The 17,265-nt window shown below is 45.2% G+C and overlaps 1 protein-coding gene across 6 annotated transcripts in view; it reads right to left on the bottom strand.

Annotated features, from left to right (window-relative positions):
- Positions 1-17,265, bottom strand: part of LOC143964536 (E3 ubiquitin-protein ligase RNF213-like) — a 955,032-nt gene that overhangs the window by 802,242 nt on the left and 135,525 nt on the right. For all 6 annotated transcript variants that reach the window (XM_077474321.1, XM_077474324.1, XM_077474323.1 and 3 more), the window contains exon 11: positions 1,939-2,136. In XM_077474321.1, coding sequence (XP_077330447.1) covers positions 1,939-2,136 — 198 coding nt within the window. The remainder of the gene's footprint in view (positions 1-1,938; positions 2,137-17,265) is intronic.

The following is a 17,265-nucleotide window of genomic DNA, read 5'->3' as shown; positions in this document are numbered from 1 at the left end:
TACAAGGGTAAGGTTGAGGAATTTATCCAGCCGTTGTAGAGGGAGCAGAGGATGAAACATCTTCAGGAGGCCTTGCAGAAATGTTTCTGTATCCAGCATTCTTTCAGAACGCACATTCAGTGCTGCTGGAGGCTTTGTAACTGATCACAGAGTGCACCTGTCCACCGAATCAGTTGATCGGCTCACCTTCATAAAAATGAATCAGTCTTGGATCACCAGCTACCAAGCACCTGATGCTAATGCAACCAAATAATTTTTTTATGAATGTGAGATCCCTTCAAGACTGCCTATGCTGATGCTGAGTGACTATCCTGTTATGATGAGTGACTATCCTATTCCTCCTCAATGTTCATGTTGATAGCTTGTAAGAACATTTTGGGTTCTGGGGACCACCACCAGTGGCTAAGGCCTAATTTTTCTGCCCCTGTTCAACAGAGGCGTGTAATTACAATTTTGCTGTAATATTTTACAGCAGGCTTGTTCCTGCTCTCAATTAGAGTATCTGTGAGGGGTTGCAGTTTTGTGGCACCACCACCAGTGCCTAAAGCCCCAATTCTTCTGCCCCTGTTCAACCGGGGCTTGTAATTTCAATTTTTGCAGTATTATTTTGCAGCAGTGCTTGTTTATGCGCTCAACTAGAGTATCTGTGAGGGGTTGCACCAGCACCAGTGCCTAAAGCCCAATGTTTCTGACCCTGGTCAACAAGGGCATGTAATTACAATTCTTGATATCATATTTCACAGCAAGGCCTGTTCCAGCGCCCACCAAGAGTAACTGTGAGGGCTTACAGTGTTCTGGTACCACCAACACCTAAGGCCCAAATTTCTGCAGAGTATATAGGGCAGGCCCCTACTTTCAAACATCCGACTTACAATCGACTCCTACTTACAAACGGAGGGAGACAACAGGAAATGAGGGGAAATCTACCCCTAGGAAGGGAAATTCTCTCCTGTAAGAGTTAACATGGGAAAAGGGTATTTCCTCGACTGATGCTTTATCACCAATCCTTGTTTCCCTAAAAACCCCAAATTTTCAAAATCCAATTGTCATTGGGACAGAAAGTGAGGTGAAATCTTCTGAATAGGGACACAGACAGCAAAACAAATGTTACAGGGGTGATAACCCTTCCCTATGTTTTCCAAAAAGCTTACAAATAGATTTTTTTTGGCTGGAACTAAACTTACAAAATGTACCTGTTCCAAATTCCAAACAGATTCAACTTAAGAGCAAACCTACAGTCCTACCTACAGTTTAGGACAATAACTTGCATATTAGCCTTTAAAATTCGCACTTTTGATTTCTCACATTCGAGTCCCATAGACTTTAACGGTGTTCGAAAGTTCGCACACATTTTTGGGCTGTTTGCATGTTCTGGATGCGAACCTAATAGCCAGTAGCCAATAGCTGCCGTTTCGTACTTGCTTCAGAGCATGCGTCATTTATAGTCCGTCGGAACAGCATACAGATGAGCGGTTTTTCCGATAGGAATTGGTTCCGTCAGAAATATTTAGAACATGTTCTATTTCTAGGTCTGTCAGAATTTTCGAAAAAAAAAAAAAGCCTGATGAGGCACACACACGATCGGAATATCCGATGAAAAGATTCTGTCTGACTTTTTCTGCCAGAAAGTCCGACCTGGTACTCTGCATTAGTATGGTTGACTACTTAATTTTAACCCCTAAAAGCCCACACCACCATGCCGCAACCACAGGACAGTTGCTACATGGCATCTTTTATAGTTTGCAGGCAATACTGTCCACCAAACAAGTCAGGGGGGAACATGTTTGCCATTCCATGATTTAAAGCATAGCGCACAGCATGCATATACCCCCATACTGTTGGCTTTGTAACTTGGAATGCTACAAATGCGGCTTGACTGCCTGTTTTACCCCCACAACTGCAAGTGTAAATTAGGGCTAAAGGTACATTGTATAATACCTTTGTTTTTTCATTTTATGATAAGCAAGGCCTTCAAGCCCTGCCCAGATGTCTTCCTGGTTATGCATTGTTGTTCCACGTGAAGTTTCTGGGTTATGCAAAGGGGAAAATATATGAAGCACTGGCAGGACCCAAATCCATTCACCAACATTTAAGTCAATGCACTGTTGACAAAAAAGCCTCAAATGCTGATGCAACCTGAAACAAGAAAAAAAAAAAAAACATAAGTTACTGATGAAGTAAATCATAATTGTTAAACATAATAAACCATTATAAAAAGCAGCTGTGAATTAATTTATGGATGAATGATGTGCCTGGTCTACAAGGTTGATGTTAGCCCTTAAAAACCACAAATGCTTTTCAGCAGGGTTGCTTCACTCTGTAAAATATTTTACACTGGTTTTCTCTACCTCTTTGGCTCGGAATGCAAAAGCTGTTGCTACCTCAGATGGACTACAAATCCTGTAATGTGGGCCAAAGTTCTTAACAAAACTATACTCTTCAATATTTTCAACATCACTCAAGGCAGAGAACAGGCTGTCTAATGTCTTTTTTTTTTTTTAGAGAGAGAGAAATGGGGTAGGGTGAGGGAGAACCTAGGGATACTCCAAGGAACTTGAAACTAGCAGTAGAGGACACTAATGCTGAACCAATACTTCAGAGAGAAAGCACCCATTTGAAATGTAGACAATGTGGTACTAAATAGGGTCCCCTCAAGAGTCCTGGGTGTACTGCTAAAAAAAAAAAAAAAAAAAAAAAAAAAAGAAAATAGTGAAGTGACTAACACCAAAAAGGACACTATAAAGTCCAAATAGTAGAAAAGAATAAGTCCTTGAAATCCACATGGAATTCGGATGTGATATTTCACACAGTATATAAGCCAAGGGGTGATCTCAAAGAAATTCACAGCAGTGGCATCCAGATGACTGGAAAGAAGCAAAAGGGTGGGTACTCTTACCGGAGCCACGGGACCTGTGTGTGTACACTAGGATATACGAGTATGTATAGATGGATCCTCCACTCTACAGGGGCTATACGACAAATCCATCAGCCAATGGAGGGGCTGTGGGTCTTCAAATCAATAGTAAGAGTACCCACCCTTTTGCTTCTTTCCATTCATCTGGATGTCACTGCTGTGAATGTCTTTGAGATCACCCCTTGGCTTATATACTGTGTGAAATATCACATCCGAATTCCATGTGGATTTCAAGGACTAATTCTTTTCTACTATTTGGACTTTATAGTGTCCTTTTTGGTGTTAGTCACTTCACTATTTTCTTTTTCTTATTTTTTTTTTTAGCGCTACATTATAGTTTTCTTGTTTGTATATGAATTTTGTCACATTCGTGTGTAGCTGCTTGATTCACTTTTTCAGGTTAGTGCAATAATTTTCCTTGTATTTATTCCTGAGTGTGTTGGTAATAAAGTAAATCTCCCACAGGAGGCCAAAGAAAGTCTCTAAATCCAGTAGGCTGAGACTCACTGTGTTCTGAACACTGTATGCCTGCAGTATCAGTCAGTTACTGTACTCCAACTGTCTGTCCCCTGAGTCCTAAGGAAACTTTCTGCAAATGCTTCAGGAGGCTAGATCAGGGGTCCCCCTGCCAAACAGTAGCCAGCAGTGGCGTCACTAGGTTTGGTGTCACCTGGTGCAGACCAGCTCAGGGTTAGTGGTTCAGCTAGTGTATATATATATATATATATATATATATATATATATATATATATATATATATATATATATATATATATATATATATATATATATATACGGTATATATATATATATATATATATATATATATATATATATACATATACATACATACATACACACACACATTATAGCTGTATATCAGACCAGCGCGGGGGGGGGGGGGGGGGGCAGCTCAGCTACTATGTGCATATTATATAAAGTATATGTGTCCAGCTGCACCTCCACCCCCCCCCCCCTTTTTTAGCAGACCAGCTCAGGGTGGGCAGCTAAGCTACTAAATCTATATCCGGACCGCACCCCGCGCACCCTCCTAGCAACACCACTGGTAGCCAAAACCCCATAAAAGATCCTTGCATCTGCAGGTGGATTTCCCAGGGATGACACAGCCCTGGAATAAGAGACCTATGTTTTGGGTTCCAGGCTATTTATACCCCCTTCAGCCCTCTGCTGGCCATTCAAAATTCTTATCAGGGATTGGCTGGAGAGGCAATAATATGAAGGTCCAGATCTGTGCTCTTCTACCTGCTAATGCTATGTCCCAGCTAGGGATGAGCCGAACACCCCCCCCCCCCCACCATTCTGTTCATGGCAGAACATGCAAAAGGACTGAAAGTTTGCGCGAACATCGAACTCCATTAAAGTCTATGGGATCCGAATGTGAAAAATTAAAAGTGCAAATTTTAAAGGCTAGTATGCAAGTTATTGTCCTAAAAGGTGTTTGGGGACCTGGGTCCTGCCCCAGGGGACATGTATCAATGCAAAAAAAAAGTTTTAAAAACGGTTAATGCTTAACCACGTCGGCAGAATGGCATACATACCTGTACGTGGCTCTTTAAGTGTCCAGATGTGGGTCAGGAGTGCGCCACCGGCCTGGAGCTCCGTGACCATGGCCGCAGGACAAGCGACCTGATCACCGATAATGTCCCGTGATCGGGTCACAGAGCTGAAAAACTAGGAGAGGTCTGTGTAAACAAACCTCTCCCCGTGCTTCCTAGTTTGGCTGTCACCGATTGTCTCTTCCATTTTATAGGTAAAGACGATCAGTGACGCCACATGCCAGGCCACGCCCCCCTACAATTAAAAAAACACAACGTCACACATAACCCCTACACTGCCCCTAGTGGTTAACTCCTTCAATGCCAGTGTCATTTACACAGGAATCAGTGCATTTAAATAGCACTGATTGCTGTATAAATGACAATGGTCCCAAAAATGTGTCAAAAATTTCCGATGTGTCTGCCATAATGTTGCAGTCACAATAAAAATCGCTGATCGCCATTACTAGTGAAAAAAAAAATATTAATAAAAATGCTGTAAAACTATCCCCTATTTTGTAAACGCTATAACTTTTCCGCAATACAATCAATAATTGCTAATTGCGATTTTTTTTAACCAAAAATATGTAGAAGAGTACGTATCAGCATAAACTGAGGAAAAAAAATGTTTTTTTATATATTTTTTGGGATACTTATTATAGCAAAAAGTAAAAAATATTGAATTTTTTTCAAAATTGTCGCTCTATTTTTGTTTATAGCGCAAAAAATAAAAACCGCAGAGGTGATCAAATACCACCAAAAGAAAGCTCTATTTGTGGGGAAAAAAAGACGCCAATTTTGTTTGGGAGCCCCCTCGCACAGCTGCGCAATTTTCAGTTAAAACTACGCAGTGCCGAATCGCAAAAAGAGGCCTGGTCCTTTGGCTGCAAATTGGTCCGGGGCTTAAGTAGTTAAAGTGAAAAAATAAAAGTGAAATATTCCTTTAAAATATTGTACCTGGGGGGGTAACTATAGTAAGCCTGTAAATTGGCACGTGTTTCCTGTATTTAGAACAGTCCCTGCACAAAATGACATTTCTAAAGGAATAAAAGTCATTTAAAACTGCTTGCGGCTGTAATGTAATGTCGGGTCCCTGCAATATGGATGAAAATTATTGAGAAAAACGGCATGGGTACCCCCCCCACAAGCCTATTACCAGGCCCTTTGGGTCTTGTATGGATATTAAAGGGAATCCCCACACCCAAATTAAAAAAAGAAAAGGCCCCCAGGCCCTATATACTCTGAACAGCAGTTTACAGGCGGTCCAAACAAGACAGGGACTATAGGTTTGTTCTTAAGTATAATTTGTTTGTAATTTGGAACAGGTACATTTTATAATTGTAGCCCTAGCCAAAAAATCTATTTTTAAGTTTTTTGGATAACATAGGGTTATCATCACCCCTGTAACATTTGTTTTGCTGTCTGTGCTCCTGTTCAAAAGATTTCACCTCACTTTCTGTCCCAATGACAATTGGATTTTGAAAACTTGGGGATTGGTGATAAAGCATCAGTGGAGACACCTTTTTTCCCATATTAACTCTTACAGGAGAGAATTTCCCTTCCTAGGGGTATAGTCAGAAACCATGAACCAGACGGAGTCAGAAGTACAAATAAATCACAATTGTTTAGTCAATAAAAATAAAAAAGGTAAATAGAGTAAGCGTAGTCAAAGCATATCCATAGTCCAGTAACCAAATCGAGTAGTCAGCCAGTCCAGTGTTCAATAACCAGATCGGGTAATCAGCCAGGCCAGAAGTCAGGGATCCAAGTGGAGCAACAGCAAGCAGGATAAGGAGCCAGAAGGGATGTCAGCAAACCAGTCTTTAAACAGAACCGCAGTAGATGGTTTCTTGTGATGTGACCAAGCGAAGGCAGAGATGAAGTGAGCTGGACAGCTTTAAGTAGGCAGATCAGACGAGCAGAATTAGGAACAGCTGGGTAACTGTGGAGAGAGATGAGAGCTGGCAATTAGCCGACAGCTGAGCAGCCAGCCCAGAGAAGGAAGGGCTAAGCCAGCCCTGACAGTACCCCATCCTCAAAGACCCCTCTCCCTCGGAGGGCCACCGGGCTTGAGGGGAAAACATCTATGGAACTTGTGGAGGACAGGGGCATGTACATCCGAGGATGAAACCCAGGAGCATTCCTCCGGACTGTACCCCTTCCAATGCACCAGGTACTGTATGCGCCCACGGAACCTATGGGAGTCAACAATTGGATTGTACCTCATACTCCTCATGGTTCTCAACCTGAATAGGGTGAGGACGTGGCACTGAGGTGGTAAATCGTTTACAGACCAAAGGTTTCAATAAGGAGACATAAAACACATTTGAGATGCGCATACTAGGAGGAAGGTCCGACATGTAAGCCACTGGGTTAATCCTGCGAAGGATATGGAAAGGCCCAATAAACCGAGGTTCAAAGTTCAGTGAGGGAACACGAAGCCAGAGGTTGCGAGATGACAGCCAAACCCTGTCCCCAACCTGGTAGGAAGGCGCAGGCAGGCATCTGCGGTCAGCATGGAGTCTGTACCTATCATTAGCATGACGCAAAGCCTCCTGGACTTGTACCCAAGTGGAACGAAGATCACGGAGATGCTCCTCTAACGCAGGAATACTCTGCGGAACAAACGAGTCGAGCAACATGGAAGGTTGGAAACCATAATTCGCCATAAATGGAGACAATCGGGAGGCAGAATTCAAGGCACTGTTGTGAGAAAACTCTGCCCATGGTAATAAGTCTGACCAGTTGTTATGGTGGTCAGAAATATAGCAACGTAGGAATTGCTCCAAGGACTGTTTAGCTCGCTCTGCTGCCCCATTAGACTGCAGGTGATATGCAGAAGAGAACGCAAGCTGGATTCCCAACTGTGCACAAAAGGCTCACCAGAACCGAAAGACAAACTGACTGCCCTGTCCGAGACAATCACCTTGGGTAACCCATGTAAGCGAAAGATCTCCTGAGCAAAAATGGAAGCCAGTTCCTTAGAGGTAGGCAACTTCTTAAGTGGAATGCAATGACACATCTTTGAGAACCGGTCAACCAACATAAGGATAACAGTGTTGCCTTGGGAGTTGGGCAACTCCACAATGAAATCCATTGACAGGTGAGTCCAGGGCCTCTCTCCATTGGGTATGGGATGTATGTAGGATGCAACTATGAACGCAGTAAAATCGGTACGTAGACTACGTCACCAGAATTGTTGGGAAATGGCCCAAATGAGTTGATTCTTCCCAGGATGGCCAGCTGCCTTGGGAGAATGGTAAGTCTGGAGCACAGCAATACAAAGACTCTCTGGGAAAAGCAGCGGTCACAAGGTTTCTCAGGAGGAGCATGGACCTGAGCAGCAAGAATTTTGCCACCCAAAGGAGAAGTAAGACTGGTGCGAACCGTAGCCAAGATACGATCAGGAGGAATTATAGGAACCGGAACAGACTCCGACTTGGAAGTGGAGGAAAATTGTCGTGACAAGGCATCAGCCCTTACATTCTTAGTACCGGGTAAGAATGAGACAATGTAATTAAAGCTCGACAAGAAAAGAGCCCATCGCCCCCTTCTGGGAGAGAGTCGCTTAGCCTCAGACAAGAATGTAAGACTCTTATGGTCAGTAAGAATAAGAACCGACACAGTGGTACCTTCAAGGAGATGTCTCCATTCTTTCAGGGCTAAAATGATCGCCAAAAGCTCTCTGTCACCAACCTCATAATTGCACTCAGCAGGTGACAATTTCTTGGAAAAGTAGCCATACGGATGGATAGTGCTCTCAGAGTTAGGACGTTGAGACAGAAGGGCGCCAACTCCAGTCTCAGAAGCATCAACTTCTAGGATAAAAGGCAACATAGGATCAGGATGTGCCAACACAGGAGCAGAAACAAAGGCAGTCTTGAGAGTCTCAAAGTCCTTAATGGACTCCGGACACCAACTCGGTGGGTTACCGTACTTTCTGGTCATATCAGTCAAGGGCTTGACCAGACGAGATGAGAAGTTACAAATAAACTTCCGATAGTAGTTGGCAAAGCCCAGGAAATGCTGCAGAGGATGTAAACCCACGGGTCGAGGCCACTGTAGGACTGCCGAAAGTTTCTCTGGGTCCATTGAAAAACCAGCAGTGAAAATGACATAGCCCAGGAATGTAACCTGTCCACGATGGAACTTGCACTTCTCCAGTGTACAATAGAGATTGTTCTCTCTTAATTTCTGAAGCACACAAAAGAACATCTGTCTGGTGGCTCTCCAAGGACTTGGAAAATATGAGGATATCATCGAGATAAACCACCACACATAACTGCAACAAATCTCGGAGGACATCGTTAATAAATTCCTGGAAAACTGACGGGGCTTTACAAAGGCCAAAAGGCATTACCAGGTACTCATAATGGCCTGTTCTGGTATTAAACGCAGTTTTCCACTTGTCACCCTCCTTAATGCGCACAAGATTGTATGCCCCTCTCAAGTCAAGCTATGTGAAAACTGTTGCTCCCTTGAGGCAGTCAAAATTGAATCGGGTAGGCATTCTTAATCGTGACACGATTGAGACCCCTATAATCTATACAAGGTCTCAGTTCACCGCTCTTCTTCTTCACAAAGAAAAAACCAGCACCAGCAGGAGACGAGGATTTGCGGATGAAACCTCGAGAAAGTGCATCAGCAATATACTCCTCCATGGCCTTATCCTCCAAGACCAACAAAGGGTAAACCCGGCCACGAGGAGGTATGGCACCAGGTTGAAGGTCAATTGCGCAATCATAAGACCAGTGTAGAGGCAAACTTCCGGCTTGACCTTTATCAAAGACATGGCTAAAATCGCGGTACTCCTCCGGCAGGGAGGAGAGTGAAGAGGTGCACAGGACCTTGGATACCTTTAGGAAGCATGTCTCACTGCATTGTGGTGACCAGGAGAGAACCTCAGCACGGAGCCAATCAAAAGGGGGGCTGTGCCTCTGTAACCAAGGATAACCAATAACCAGCGGAAACCTGGGTGAGGAAATAACTTGGAATTGGATTATCTCATGGTGAAGAGCCCCTACGGCCATGGACAATGGAACCGTCTCATGAGTCACATGGGCAGGCTGTAAAGGTCTCCCGGCAAGAGCCTCAATGGCAAGTGGAGTGTCACGCAACTGCAGCAGAATCGAGTGCTGTGAAACAAATGCAGCATCAATGAACAGGCCTGCAGCCCCAGAGCCTGTATCTCGATGGACGACTCAGCCCAAGAAAGGGTGACAGAAATCAGGGGCTTATTCTTATGGATAACTGGGGATGAAACAACGCCACCTAAGGTCTGTCCATGACAGGACCTCAAGGTTTGGACATTCCCTGGACGGGTAGGACAAGACTTCAGAAAGTGACCTGCCTGGCCACAATAAAGGCACAATCTCTCCCTCCTCCTAAAGGCTCTCTCATCTGCAGAGAGACACGTGAAGCCCAGGTGCATGGGTTAATCTTCACTTACAAATTAAGTACCAGGAGGCATGGGGGGTGAGGGAGGCATGGGTGGGACTAAAAAGCTCAGAGGCAAACGTACAGGAGGCTTCCCCAAGCGCTCTTTAAAAGAAAGTCTCTGAGTCTGGAGTCAATGAGGATGGCAAATGAGATCAAGCTCTCAAGCTCAATGGGTATATCTCGGGCTGCTATCTCATCCTTGATGGAATCTGAGAGACCATGAGAAAAAGCAGCCACGAGGGCCTCATTGTTCCAAGCAACCTCTGCTGCCAGAGTAGGAAATTCAATGGCGTAGTCAGCAACAGTTCTTGTACTCTGATGGACATGAGGCACTTGGCAGCAGAAACCGGAGCATGCAGGAATGTCAAATACCCTTTTAAAGGAGGCCACAAAGTCAGGGTAACTCAAGACAACAGGTTTTTGAGTTTCCCATAGAGGGTTAGCCCAGGCCAAGGCTCTCTCAAAAAGCAAAGATATCACAAAACCTACTTTGCTTCTGGTCCGTGGGAAATGCCTGGGGCAGCATCTCAAAGTATATCTCAACCTGATTGAGAAACCCTCTGCATTGAACTGGATCGCCCCCAAATCGCTGGGGAAGCGGAGCGGAACCAGACATACCTCTTATAGAGGTAATACTCGAGGCGGGTGCCTGCACAGAGATTGGCTCAGCAGCAGGGATGGCCTGCAACTCAGGGTGTACTGGAGAAGCCCCAGTGGGGGTTTCCAGGTGAGCCATGCAACTCAGGAGCGTTTGCAACGCCATGGCAAACTGATCCATGCGGTGATCTTGCTCATCCAATCTAGAAAAAAATATTACCAACAAGTGGATTGACTGTATCTTCTGAATTCATGGACTTCGCTTACTGTCAGAAACCATGAATCAGACCGAGACAGAAGTACAATTAAATCACACTTGTTTATTAAATAAAAATAAAAAGGTAAATAGAGTAAGTGTAGTCAAAGCATAACCAGAGTCCAGTAACCGAATCGAGTAGTCAGTCAGTCCAGAGTTTAATAACCAGATCGGGTAATCAGCCAGGCCAGAAGTCAGGGATCCAAGTGGAGCAACAGCAAGCAGGATAAGGAGCCAGAAGGGATGTCAGCACACCAGTCTTTAAACAGAACCGCAGGAGATGGTTTCTTGTGATGTGACCAAGCGAAGGCAGAGATGAAGTGAGCTGGACAGCTTTAAGTAGGCAGATCAGACGAGCAGGATTAGGAACAGCTGGGTAACTGTGGAGAGAGATGAGAGCTGGCAATTAGCCGACAGCTGAGCAGCTAGCCCAGTGAAGGAAGGGCTAAGCCAGCCCTGACAGGTAGATTTCCTCTCACTTCCTATTGTCTCCCTTTGTTTGTAAGTAGGAGTGGTTTGTAAGTCGAATGTTTGAAAGTAGGGGACTGCCTGTATATACTATACGGCCTGCCCTATATACTCTGCAGAAAATTGGGCATTAGGTGTTGGTGGTACCAGAACACTGTAAGCCCTCACAGTTACTCTTGGTGGGCGCTGGAATGGCCCTGCTGTGAAATATTATATCAATAATTGTAATTACATGCCACTGTTAAACAGGGGCAAAAAAAATTGGCCCTTTGGTGGTGGAATGTTGGTGGTGCCACAACACTGTAAGCCCCCACAGTTACTCTTGGTGGGCACAGGAATGGGCCCTGCTGTGAAAAATTATATCAAGAATTGTAATTACATGCCCCTGTTAAACAGAGGGAAAAAAAATTGGACCTTTAGTGGTGGTGGTGTCACAACACTGCAACCTCTCACAGATACTCTAGTTGAGTGCAAGAACAAGCCCTACTGCGAAATATTACAGAGAAGTTATAAATATACACCCCTGTTAAACAGGGGCAGACAAATTGGGCCTTAGGCACTGGTGGTGGTGCCCTGAAACAAAAATGTTCTTAGCCCTTGTTCTTAGCCCTTGTGCATTCCGTCAACAAAATCCATCTGATTTTTTCTGACGGATTTTGTCCGAAACTGGTGTTGCATACACACGGTTGGACAAAGTTAACAGAAAATCCAATAGTTCAGAACGGGACTACGTTGCGGCTAGTAGCCAATAGCTTTGGTCTCGTAATTTGATCTGAGCATGCGTGTCACTTTGTCCGATCAGAATTCTCTACAAACGATCGGACAAAGTGCGATCGGACCATGTTGTCAGAAAATTTTATATCCAACTCTCAAACTTTGTTGGTTAGTCATTCCGACAGAAAAAGTCAGATGGAGCCCACACGGTAGGATTATCTGACAACACGGTCCGATCGGACATTTTCCATCAGAATTTCCTACCGTGTGTACAAGGGCTTAGAAGCTATCAACATGAACATTGAGGATGAATAGGAGAGTCACTCAGAATAACAGGATAGTCACTCAGCATAGGCAATCTTCAAGGGATCTCACATTCATAGAAAAATGTATTGGTTACATCAGCATCAGGTGCTTGGTAATGGTGTTCCAAGACTGATTATTTTTTATGAAGGTGAGCCGATCAACTGAGTCTGTGGACAGGCGGACTCTGTGATTATTTACAAAGCCTCCAGTAGCAAGGAATGTGCATTCAGAAAGAACGCTGGATTCAGGACAGGGCAGTAGCTCAATTGCATATTATGCAAGCTCTGGCCATTGATTCATCCTCAACACTCAGTAACCCAGTGGATTTTCAGTTGGAAGGGTCTCCAAGTCTGATCTTGCCCCTAGGTATTCCTGCACCATGTAAATCAGACGCTGGCGATGGTTGCTGGAACTGATCATACCTTGGGGCTGTGGACTAAAAAATTGTCTAAACGCATCGGTCAGATGGCCACCTTCTCCACCGCTCCTTCTGACCGATGCCTCAGCAACACGTTGTCCAGGACCAGGAGTTTGTAACCTCCCAGTCTCTGGGAACGCGTTGCACAGACCTTTCTGCATGGCCTCCCAGAGATGTCTCATCCTCTGCTCCCTCTGCGACGGCAAGATAAGGTCGGCAACCTTACCCTTGTACCGTGGATCAAGGAGAGTGGCCAGCCAGTAATGGTCCCTCTCCTTGATCCGAATAATACGAGGATCCTTCCGCAGGCTTTGCAGGATCAGGGAGGCCATGCAGCGTAGGTTAGCTGAGGCATTCGGTCCGGAGTCCTCCGGGTCACTAAGGACAACATGATCCGCTGCCACCTCCTCCCAGCCACATACAAGTCCACGTGTTTCTTGGGACTGTAAATCATCCCCAAAAGACTGCTGCTGCTGATGCTGAGTGCCAGGCTCCACCTCCATGCTGACACAAGCCTCCTCCTCCTCCTCGTCATCTTCCCATGTGATGGATGGGACAGCAGGAACACTGTCTGGATAAAGGGGGCCTTGAGAGGCAAGGAAGTCCTCCTCTTCCTGCCTCTGTTCTGCCTCAAGTGCCCTGTCCATTATTCCACACACCTTGGGGCTGCAGACTAAAGAATTGTCCGAACACATCATTCAGACGGCCACCTTCTCCACCGCTCCTTATGTGTCTGACCGAAGCTTCAGCAACATGTTGTCCAGGGGGACCAGGAAATTGTAACCTCCCAGGCTCTGGAAACGCATTGCATAAACCTTTTTGCAAGGCCTCCCGAAGATGTTTCATTCACTGCTCCCTCTGCGAAGGCTGGATAAGTTTTGCAACCTTACCCTTGTAACGTGGATCAAGAAGGGTTGCCACCCAATAATGATCCTTCTCCTTGATACCACGAACCCGAGAGACCTTTCACATGATTTGCAGGATCAAAGAGTTCTCTGGGTCACTAAGGATGACATGATCCATAGCCACCTCATCCCAGCCACATACAAGTCCATGGGTTTCTGGGGACTGAGAACGATCACTTGAAGTCTGCTGCGGATGCTGAGTGCCAGGCTCCACCCCCATTCTAACACAATCCTCATCCTCCTCCTTCTCTTTCTGTGTGATCAGCAGGCACACTTGAATACTGTCTGGATAAAGGGGGCCTTAAGAGGTAAGGAAGTCCTCCTCTTCCTCCCTCTATTCTGCCTCAAGTGCCCTGTCCATTATTCCACAAAAACGTGTGCTCCAACAGGAAGACAAGAGGAACAGTATCACTGATGCATGCACTGTCACTGCTCACCATCCTTGTGGCCTTCTTAAATGGTGACAGGGCAGTGCATGCATCCTTGATCAGTATCCACTGGCTTGGTGAAAAAAAGCCAAGCTCCCTTGACCTGTCCTGGTGCCATACTCACACAGGTACTCATTGATGGCCCTCTGCTGCATGTGCAGCCACTGCAGCATTGCCAACGTTGAGTTCCACCTGGTGGGCATGTCACAGATGAGGCAGTTCTTGGGCAGGTTGCATTCCTTTTGAAGGTCAACCAGATGAGTACTGGCATTATATGACCATCGGAAATGCACACAGAATTTCCTGGCCTGCCTCAGGAGATCCTGTAAGACCTGCACAAGAACCGCTGCACCACCAAATTAAGGATGTGAGCCAAACAGGGAACATGGGTCAAGTGTTCCTGTCAGAGGGCGGAGAGGAGGTTGGGGCTATTGTCGCAAACCACCATTCCTGGCTGAAGCTGGCGTGGCGTCAACCACCTCTGAGTCTGCCCCTGCAGAGCTGACAGAATCTCTGCCCCAGTGTGGCTCCTGTCCTCTAAGCACACCAACTCAAGCACCACATGGCATCTTTTTGCCTGAGTGTTTGCGTAGCCCCTTGAACGCCTATGGAGCACCATTGGTTCAGAGGAGAAATCTGCAGAGGAAGAGGCCATAGAGGAAGAAAAGGAGGGGGTGGAGGAGAGAGGTGTGGCAGAATCACCACTACTAGCATTTTGGAGGCGTGGTGGCGGAACAAGCTCCAACAATACTGCACACTGTCCTGCATCCTTTCCAGCTGCCAGCAGAGTTACCCAGAGCACCGTGAAAGAAAGGTAACATCCCTGTCCATGCCTGCTGGACCATGAGTCAGCGGTAATATGCACTTTTCCGCTGACTGCTCTGTCCAACGAGGCCAAGACATTGTTTTCCACATGCCGTTAAAGAGCCGGAATGGCCTTCCATGAAAAGAAATAGCGTTTAGGAACCTGCCACTGAGGTACCGTGAAAGGAAAGAGTATCACGAAAGGGGGCAGAGTCTACCAGCTGAAAAGGCAGCAGTTGGATTGCTAGCAATTTAGCCAAGCTAGCATTCAGCCACTGAGCATGTGGATGGCTGGGACCGAATTTCTTTTGATGGTTTAGCAACTAGGGTAGGGAAATTTGCCTGCTACAATCGGATGTTGGTGTAGCGATAACAGATTGCCCGCAAGTACTTGGCACACCTAATTCTACACCTTCACTCCCCTCAGAGAGGGGACTGAAGGTATAGTGGGGTTGGAGATCCTACCTGATGAGGAGTAGGGATGAGCTTGGTGTTCAGGTCAAACTGTTCGCCCGTTCGGCGAAGCCAGAACTCTGTGGGCCATTCACGCCATATTCGTGTGGCGCTCACAGCCCACAATGCACTGCGCCATCGCAGTGCATTGCTGGCTCATGATTGGCCAAACATGCACCGTGACCCCGCATGCTTGGCCAATCATATCGCCGGCAGCGAGGAGAGCCATAATTGGCCACAGGCAGGATGCCTGTGGCCAATTATAGCTCAGGGGGGGGGGGGGGTTTAGTGCATGTCCCACACTATATAAGGCCGCCAGCGCGGCAGCCTTGTGTAGTGTGTTGCGGGGGTCAGGGAAAGAGAACGATAGGCAGGGACAGTGTCTTGACTACTTGGGAACCTAGCGCTGTTACAGTAGGTGTTGTGTGCCTCCTGAAGCTACCCTTTATTACTGGTGTTCTGTTTCTGTAATACAGGCATCTGCAGAAGTTAGAGTGGGTGTTGTGTAGGGCTGCAACTAACGATTATTTTCATAATCGATTAGTTGGCCGATTATTGTTTTGATTAATCTATTAATCGGTTGATAATAATTAATAACCGTAAAAAAAAAAAAAGTGGGTCAAATTGACATTCATTTTCAACCACAGTGATGGGAAAATTTGGAAATAGGAAGCTTCTTGGTCAAAGGAATTTTCAGACAATGTATGTGGTTTTCGTTCAGAAATTACATTCATTTTAAAAACAGAATGTTAAAAACAAGTGAAATTTCAAACAAAATTCTTTCATTTAGCGAATGTACAATGATTTTTTGTCTGAATATTCTCATCTGAAAATTGATCTGTGTGGCCAGCACAAGGCTCGGTGCACACCTATGCAGTTGGCTTTTGATCTTTTTCTGCAGTACTTTTTGCTGTGTGTTTTGATTTTTGCGCACGTGATTTTACTGCAATTTGCATTTTTGCATTTTTTTTGGGGGTAGATTAAAAAAACACAAATTGCTGCAAAATGCATTACGTTTTTCTGCAGCTTCTCCATTGAAGTATATTGATCCAATAAAGAACCATTTTGCATTAAAAGTCCCTAACCCTTTCAGATGGGAACGTGTCCCATAGGAAACCATGTAAATGAACTGTAGTGCATTTTGCAAAAAGCACCAATAAACACATAGAAGACGTGAACCAAGACGTTTAGTAACATAATGGGGTTAAAAAAAACTAAAGTTAGCGATTATTTGTTATTTTTGTACTATAAAGGGCTCATTTTAGTTTTTTTTTAACCCCATTATGTTACTGGCTGATTAATTGATTATGAAAATAGTAATTGATTAATTTCATAATCGATTAGTTGTCGATTAATCGATTAGTTGTTTCAGCCCTAGTGTTGTGTGCCTCCTGCACAATATACACCTGAAGATACCCCTTATTGCTGGTGTTCTGTTTCTGTAATACAGGCATCTGCAGCAGTTAGAGTGGGTGTTGTGTGCCTCCTGCACAATATACACCTGAAGATACCCCTTATTGCTGGTGTTCTGTTTCTGTAATACAAGCATCTGCAGCAGTTAAAGTGTGTGTTGTGTGCCTCCTGCACAGTATACACCTGAAGCTACCCATTATTACTGGTGTTCCATTTCTGTAATACAGGCATCTGCATCAGTTAGAGTGGGTGTTGTGTGCCTCCTGCACAGTATACACGTGAAGATACCCCTTATTGCTGGTGTTCTGTTTCTGTAATACAGGCATCTGCAGCATTTACAGTGAGTGTTGTGTGCCTCCTGCACAGTATACACCTGAAGCTACCCCTTATTGCTGGTGTTGTTCTGTTTGGCTGCGTACACACGCGCGGACTGTTTGCCCAACCTTGTTCGTCAAACAGTTTCGGCAAACAGTCCGCTCAAAATTTGCATGAGCGGACTTGCCCACACACGAGCGGACTGTTTCAGCGAACTGTTTGCCAAACAGTTCGCTCAACTTTTGAAATGAACGGACTCGCCCACGTAAGGAGGAGGCA

This window comes from Lithobates pipiens, unplaced genomic scaffold (assembly GCF_037356315.1).
Source record: "Lithobates pipiens isolate NorthernLeopardFrog02 unplaced genomic scaffold, aLitPip1_a1.2 Scaffold_8, whole genome shotgun sequence".
Classification (NCBI taxonomy): Eukaryota; Metazoa; Chordata; class Amphibia; order Anura; family Ranidae; genus Lithobates; species Lithobates pipiens.
This window is presented reverse-complemented; position numbering and strand designations above follow the sequence as displayed.